The 8,513-nt window shown below is 41.0% G+C and overlaps 1 protein-coding gene across 1 annotated transcript in view; it reads right to left on the reverse strand.

Annotated features, from left to right (window-relative positions):
* CUNH14orf80 (chromosome unknown C14orf80 homolog) overlaps positions 1–8,513 on the reverse strand; it is an 82,767-nt gene that overhangs the window by 42,994 nt on the left and 31,260 nt on the right. Inside the window, exon 6 of the mRNA XM_009285354.1 lies at positions 6,399–6,497. Within this exon, the coding sequence (XP_009283629.1) occupies positions 6,399–6,497 (99 nt within the window). The remainder of the gene's footprint in view (positions 1–6,398; positions 6,498–8,513) is intronic.

The raw sequence follows: 8,513 nt of genomic DNA on the forward strand, positions 1-8,513 counted from the left end.
ACAAGCTTCCGCTTCCTGAATTAATCTTCTACACAGCAGCATCACGGACTATAGCATGAATGTGATTTTTTTTCCATTGGTACCTACACTCTGAGAAATGTGTTGGTTCAACTGCTTCTTGTACAACAGATGGAAGGACATCATAAAACATCACATGGTCCCCTAGCAGGCTCTTTGAAATGCAAATAAGGCTACATATCCTTCACCCCTGTCATACAAGACCATAACAGGCTTGATTACAGAAATACTACACACTAGCACAGGTCTGTGCCAAATCACTAATGTGACTGTCCTGGTTTCGGCTGGGATAGAGTTAATTTTTCTTCTAGTAGCTGGTACAGTGCTGTGTTTTGGATTTAGGATGAGAACAATGTTGATGACACGCCGATGTTTTAGTTGTTGCTAAGTTGTGCTTACACTAGTCAGGGACTTTTCAGCTTCCCATGCTCTACCGACTGAGAAGGCTGGAGGTGCACAAGAAGCTGGGAGGGGGCACAGCCAGGACAGCTGACCCAAACTGCCCAAAGGGATATTCCATACCATGTGATGTCATGCTCAGTACATAAACTGGGGGAAAGCTGGCCGGGGGGGCCGCTGCTCGGGGACTGGCTGGGCATCGGTCAGGAGGTGGTGAGCAATTGCATCGTGCATCACTTGCTTTGTATATTCTTTTATTATTATTATTACCATTTTATTTTATTTCAATTATTAAACTGTTCTTATCTCAACCCACAAGTTTTCTCACTTTTACCCTTCCGATTCTCTCCCCCCTCCCACCGGTGCAGGGGGAGAGTGAGCAAGTGGCTGTGTGGTGCTCAGTTGCTGCCTGAGGTCACACAGTCACACAGTGTCAAGCTTAGCAGCAGGGTCTTAACTGTTTATTTTCATTTAGCGCCTGCCTGCAGCGTCTGTCACAACCAGGAACATTCCATGAAGTCCCAAACAACCAGCACAAGGACACCAAATATAGCCTGGCACACAGCAGCTGGAATTATCCTGCCATAGTTACTCCATTTTCATCCAAGACGGTCAGCAACTTAGGATCCATTTCTGGAGATAATGCAATACCATAGCAATTATTCAGTAACCAGCTGAATAACTTGTATAAGATAAGAGACTTCACTTTTGCTGCTCTGCCTTCGCATATGTTCCAGGAGGTGGTGCTGTCACTCGGACGGAAATGGACCAAAAACTCTCACGTGGTGTTTGTGCACTGAATATACTGGTTGATCTTACTGTTTAATATGCCTATGCAGATAAAATGCTTCAGCAGATTAGGACAACTTTATGCAAGAAGTGCACAAACCCACATGTGCATGCACATGACGCAAACTGAAGACTCAAATTTCATGCAAAGTAACTAGTAAATGCACGCTCAACATTTTTGAAAATTCAAAGCCTATCAGTTCCTAATGCTCCCAATCTGAATTTACTTGTTCTGAAAAGAACAGAAGCTCTTTAGTGCTTTACATGAATTCAAACCATGGGCTATTACTCACAGAGAATAAACCTGTTGTGTCACCCATCTGTAACAGCCATCTGGGACAGATATTTTAAATGGAAACTGCCACGAGATTTAGGGTCCACAATCAACTTATCTTACAACTTGATCAGTTACCGCTTGAATGTCCCAATAAGAAATTATGGAGTCCCATCTGACTGAAGGAAGCAATACACATACTGTACATTGGCTTCCTTCCCTGATACATGAACAGTCCAGAAAGCAGATCAATGCTATGCCAATACCATCCTATCCTGTCTCACCCAATCCCTGCTGCCTGGAGAGCTGAAGCTCACCTGAATTTTTTATGGGCATGGAATTGACCATACATTATGTATGCAAAGTCAGACAGACTATTTGTTTGCTCCTATTTACTTGCTACCGAGGACCTTTGCTCCTTAAGCCAAATAAATTCCCTTTAAAATGGGTTAATGATCAACAAGTATAAATTTTTCATAAAATTCTGAAACAAAATTATTAGCTATTCACACCCAAGTTCTATGAATTTCTCTGTGTGTCCATCTGGCAGACAGCTGTATTATTTATTTGCTGTCACACTCGGTAAATTGATCTACTGGCATTTAACAGTGTCATCTTTATTCGTTACAACTTCAATGATCACTCCAGCACTGCCAGCATTGTACCAATGACCTGAGTTCTGACTACAGCTTTTAATCCATGCTAATCACAAAACCTGCAAGACTGAATTCCACATATAAAGCAGTATATGAAGAGACAGAAGAAACCGAAGGACTAGGCTGCTTTGCTTCAAAGTTCATTGATCTCTATATGGTAACAATTTGATAAGAAAGTTAATTTAACAACTCTTAAGTGCAACATACATTTTTTTGAGCTCAAGGTAAAACATCAGAACTGGTGACACTGCAATGTAGAATTAAGGTAAATAGGCTTCACAGACAAGAATGGGATTATATTATGCTCACAACAATGAAAAACTATTCAATTGGTCGCACGTCACAACCACTGTCCTCACAGTCTCAAGAGGAATGTGACCGCATCCTCAGAGATAGACCACACTGCCTTGGAAAGTTTGGGGCAGATGATGCTTACCCTCAGCCACATCTTCTACATGCCTTCCAAACTATTTTAGCCGCAGTGCCAGAGACCAGAACTCCATTTCTGCCCTGAGATATTTCAGGCTGGCAAATAACAGCAGCCCCCCAGCCCCACACCAGTTGACTAGGGGAACTGTTTCAAAACGAGCAGTACCGATACAGCTTGGAAAACGTACCAAAACACAAGACATTCAAGATGCTCTAGACTATGTTCTAGCACACTTTAAGTGATACATGCAAGAGGTTTTAAAGAAAAGACACAATGAACATCCAAGCTCCCTAGCAATACACAGGCCGTTGCACGCGGCCACACTGTAATTGTCCCCGATTTGCACACTCTAGCACAGCTAGAGTATGCCACACTAGTATGGCAAACGGCTCCATAACCATCACCACTGAGGCGCTTCTGCTGAGAAAATGACCACCAGCATATTTCTCATGCAACGCTCTGCACTAGGGAGTGCTCAAAAAGACATGACAGCATCTTGGGAAAGAAAGGACATGCCTGTAGAGCTCAAGAGCTAACATGAGTATGTACATGTACTTCAACTGGAAATTGAACACCAGCTGAAATAACGTCACCTCCCATTCACTGACACCCGTGGGCGGCACAGGAACTAAACACAGCAGTGACCTGCGATTCACAGCCACACATATGTAAGCACAGCCAAGTCAAACTGCAGAAGTTGGAATTTTGATCATGCCTCACTAGAGAAAAACATAATTAAAACTATTACACTTGGAAAATTTCCAGCTCTATGAATCTGACAAAGACATTTATGATGATAAAAGAATAATAATGTCCAGTAAAATCCCTGTACATAAAAGCACTAAAAGAGTTTTATAGTCAGAAAACCAAGGGAAGAACATTTTAAACAAGTTAATGTGCAACTTCTATAGAAAAGGAGTAGCACGACTTTTCCATTTCATAAACTGAAGTTTAATTTCACAGCTATCTGTATCCTATCACACTTTTCCTGACAGACTAAACATCTCTTGTTTTATTACAGGTCAGAGCAACTTATCTCACAGGATATTTTTGATGAAAATGAACACTAGGCTTCAATAAAAACAGCCCAATGTCCTTTCTGTGATAGCTAATTTTTGACACTTTGATCCACTTTTCATTTCTATCCTTTGCATTTTCTAGCCTAACATGAGGAGGAGTTCATAAACACCATCCACCAAGAGGCATGCATTGCAGTAAGACATATTGACATGCTTGCTCTTTTTACTGATCCATGCAGCAGGTTGTTATTTAAGGTAACATTAACAGAAATGTCACATTACTTAAAGAGAAAAAATTATTTCACAGTTTTTGGAAAAAACATTTGGCAAAGTGCTGCCATCTGCACCAATATTTGAAAACCAAGCTATTCAAATATGCATAATTTACTTAATCTTATCAAGATATTTGAAAATTAGAAGCTTTTTATTACATTTTCCAAAGAAGCATCACTTTGCATATCGAGTATTATATCCATCTGGAAAACTGACACTTAAAACAACCTTGCCTTTTCAAGTCCATACCACCTTGTTATATTGGGCTGTTCATACACACTGAGCATATGACTTCTGGAAGCTGCCTGTGGGAAATAAGGGTAAGGGGAGACAAAAACTACTAAAGGTTGCTCAAATGATGACGATAAGAATTTTAAGTCTCTCGAAAATATGTATACTGAAGTGTTGTGATGATTTCCTGCAATTTTTCCTGTTTATTTTAGAATCAGGCACAAGAGAGCAGCTTAGAGGAACCCCTTTTCTTGAATAGGTTCAAGACCTTCAAGAGGTTAAGAATTCCACAGCTGACAAACAATTCCAATTTTGGACCAGTCCAAGCAGTAAATGACATAAGAAAAGCATTTCGAACACATGTGTACTGGAGCTGGAGCCCGTCTGGGATTGCACCTGTTAGAGCCCAGAAACTGGAGATGGAGACTGTAGCCACTCATAGTTTATTTGAAGAAAACATCTTCTGCCACCCTGCCTCTGTCCCTCTCAGTGATCACCCTTATTTTGAAGGGGTGTCCCTTGTTTCATGTATTTGCTGTTTAAGGTGGAATGAAGACTCCACAGATTTTAACTAAGCAACATAGCTGCCCACTAAACCTTCTTGACTATAGCACTTCACCTAACAACAATGTTTAAAATACAAAAACCTTCTTTCCATTTTATCCTGAGCCTCCACTGAACAGCACACCTGAAGCAGACATCCAGAAAAGGGAGCAGCGCGCAAGAAAGAAAACTCCTGGAATGATTCATTAACAGCGGAGACAAAACCAAACAGGCTTTATTAGAGTATCATTATGCTTTACTGTAATAGATCATTGACATATTCAGGGTAAGGCTTTGGAAAAAGGTAGTTGCAAAGTCCTTCTACACAGCCTGGAAGTTTCTAGTACCAGCCCACCAGACCTTTCTGGACATTTGCTAAGCTCTGGATGACTATAAAGTATAGGCTTCAGAGGACTGTGCTGCTGTGTGTTCTGAGCTGCTGAGCAAACCGTAGGAGGGGGACTGTGAAGCAGAAATGAAAAAGAAATCTCAAGCTGACTTAGCCATTTGCTCTAGAAAAACAGTAATTTTCCAGGAAAATGTTCTAAACAGCTGAACCTTATCAAGAGGCTGGATGTGAACCATTCATCCAAGGAATGCTCAGTAATGAAAGATTAACGTGCACTTTACTTTAGGGGTTTGAACATAAGACTATCTCCCATCTTCAAATCTACTTTTCTGAATTTCTTTGTGCGCGGTATTTACAATGCCCTCTTCTGATCTTAAGGTAGCAGCAGAAAATATCTTCTTTGAGTAAACAGATTTGGACAGACTGCAGAAATCTGCCAAATATTGATTTTGTTAGGGCTGAGCTTAAAATTTCAATCTTGTTTCAGTTTCACATAGAATGAACTTTTAAACACTGATTTGTAAAAATAAAATGTATTATATTGTATTAAAACAAGTGAATTGTACTACTTCAAATAATAAATTGAAACATCTATGATAATTGAGTATTTGAGAGCAGCAGAAATGTATACTTAAGGGTAAAACAGTACACTAGGAAAAATGATTTTGTCCGAGGAGGTTCTGTCTGAACACATAAGGAAACACTTTTTTACTGTGAGGATGACTGGGCATGGAGCAGGTCGCCCAGAGAAGAGTCTCCATCCTTGGAGATATTCAAAAGCCATCTGGACATGGTCATGAGCAGCCTGCTCTAGGTGACTCTGCTTGAGCAGGGGGGTTGGACCAGAGGTCCCTTCCAACCTCAACCATTCCATGCTTCTAAAATATTTCTCAAAGTAAAGCCCCTTACCACCATACAAAAAGGTAGTCACCTTGTATAACTTCTGGAACTAATGAATGCTAGCACCAGGCGTGCTTTGGCTCTTCTGGAGAGATAAATCAGATCTCTCCATGTTCTCACTGACAACCCGCTCAGGCAAGGTCACAGGCAGACACTCTGCCTGGCTGGCCCAGGTGTAGGTTACTGGTAGCATACAACAGCAGTCAGCCAACTGATCTAGAATGTTTTATTCTACAAGCCTTTTCTTCAGTGGCACTTTCAGTGAGGTCTCTCCCTACTCCCTGTCTACCATTTTTTATAAAACTTAGCCTAATACCTTTGTGTCTATGTTCTATCAAACTGGAAGAAACCACGTGGTGAATACAAGTTGTAAGTGAGGAAACTGACAATTCAATATACAAGTCCTTATTTCTGTTGGAAACCAAGGTAAAAACAGGTTTCAAGAAGTGCAGCCTTCTGCTGAACAATGTTTGTGTAAAGCATACTAAGCATTCAAGAATTACAGAAGAAGCATTACCTGCTTGTAGTTCTCCGGTTGTCTAACAAGATCTGTTTCTGTGACAGAAAAATGTCCAAGGATCTGGTCCATATGGGAGCCGCTAGTGAATAAATGGATCTGAAACAGATTAAATTTAAAAGATATTTGTCAGTACAAGGACCAGATCATTAATAACATCATTAGCTACCATCTAACGGCTGCATGGATTAGAATGGCGATGTGAACCAGTGGTTACAAGCCCATTCCCAATGGACGAGTACAAATGTAACTACTACCACCAATACAACAGACCTTTTTAAAACATGTTCATGCACCACAATCACCTCACAAAATGGTCCATCTGGTATCGTTACCACAACCACATGCAGGAATTGCTACCACTGCCGCCACAGTAAAACTGAAAGATTTCTCTTTTCATCCTATCTTAAAGTCTTTTTCCTTACACTACACACGCTCTTGCGCATAGCATGAAAGGAGAAACCATTTACACAGATAGCAGAAGTCTTAACAGAGGTAAAGGATACCCTCGGAATAATTTTTGATTTCTTCCTTTAAAGCAGAAAATGCTACCTAGTTACAGTAAGTTTCTCTTTTGCTGCTATATATTGTTGGCTTTCATGTACTGGGACCTTGTCCCAGCTGCACTGGTGATGGTATCATCAATTACTTGACGAAGAAGCTTCCCAAGTTAGTCAAGGGAACAATAAAAAGCAATTCCTCCTATTCAGAGCTGATCCCTTTGTTACTGTAATAACTGCAGCTGCCAAACAAGATAGCAGTGCACATTTGTCAGACAATCGCTCATATTTCATTAATATTTCTGCCAGAAGACAGAGAATGTTTCCTGCTTTTCTTCCTTTATTCTAATATGAACTTTATCATACACTTGGGTATTGACAACTATTTTAAAGTTGACAGGCACTGGGTAATTATCAACCCTTCCCTGAAACTTCAGAATATTTTAGTGTTCCTTTCCCAAAACTCACTTCTGGTGACAACCATCTGTCACATGTGCAGAGCTACGTGAGTTTAAAAATAAAAGAGCACCTCCCCACACAATGTTCTTCCTTTCTACTTGCCACTCCTCTCCCTGCTGCATTCTTGCATAACTCTGGCTGCCAAACCTTTCGGCCTCCAGCACCAGGGATGAATTTCAGCCCCTCTGCAAAAGTACGTTGCAGCAGCCCAAAACAAATACTCTAAAGCTGTAACAACAGGGGAATAAGGTGTTCCCCTGAGACCAGACTAGATGGATACTGGAATAATCCAGTATTTGTATTTTGACAATCTGTTATTGATAACCACAACATACTGAAGATGAAACAAGGCTTAAAGAGGGAAATAGTACCAAGGTAAAAGAAGCAAACGAGAGGGTGAGAGACACAGCACGTGTAGCTGTTGCTGCGTGGCACTGGAACGGACTGAGGTGGAGGCAGGTCTGATTTAACCTTATACTAACCTTTGCATGAGAGTACAGGCACAGCCCCCCACTGAGCACCACTTCGGGGAGTTCCCAGTACCAACTCCTAAACACTTAGCTTAGATACCCTGCAGGGAGATCAGCTTGTCTAATTCACTTAAGAGATGAAAAGGGGGCTTGTTCATAGTTCACACCCACTTGCACGAGAGGAAAAACTTCTACTGCATTAAAGAATGCGCTATTGAGATCTAATGGCAAATTCACTTTAGGAAAAAAACAAAGATTTTCAAACCAAATTTCTCAAGACAAAAAAAGATATAATTAGCCAATTGTTGTGGTTTAACCCGGCAGCCAGCTAAACACCACACAGCCGTTCGCTCACTCCCCTCCCACAGTGGGATGGGGGAGAGAATTGGGAAGAAAAGAGTAAAATTTGTGGGTTGAGATAAAGACAGGTTAATAGGACAGAAAAGGAGGGGAAAATAATAACAATAATAATAACAATAACAACAACAACAACAATAATAATAATAATAGAATATACAAAGCAAGTGATGCACAATGCAATTGCTCACCACCCACCGACCAATGCCCAGCCAGTTCCCAAGCAGAAGTCATTGCCTCCCGGCCAACTCCCCCCAGTTTATATACTGAGCATGACATTGTATGGTATGGAATAGCCCTTTGGCCAGTTTGGGTCAGCTGTCCTGGCT

The sequence above is a fragment of the Aptenodytes forsteri genome, unplaced genomic scaffold, assembly GCF_000699145.1.
Source record: "Aptenodytes forsteri isolate BGI_AS27 unplaced genomic scaffold, ASM69914v1 Scaffold104, whole genome shotgun sequence".
In the NCBI taxonomy this organism is placed as follows: domain Eukaryota; kingdom Metazoa; phylum Chordata; class Aves; order Sphenisciformes; family Spheniscidae; genus Aptenodytes; species Aptenodytes forsteri.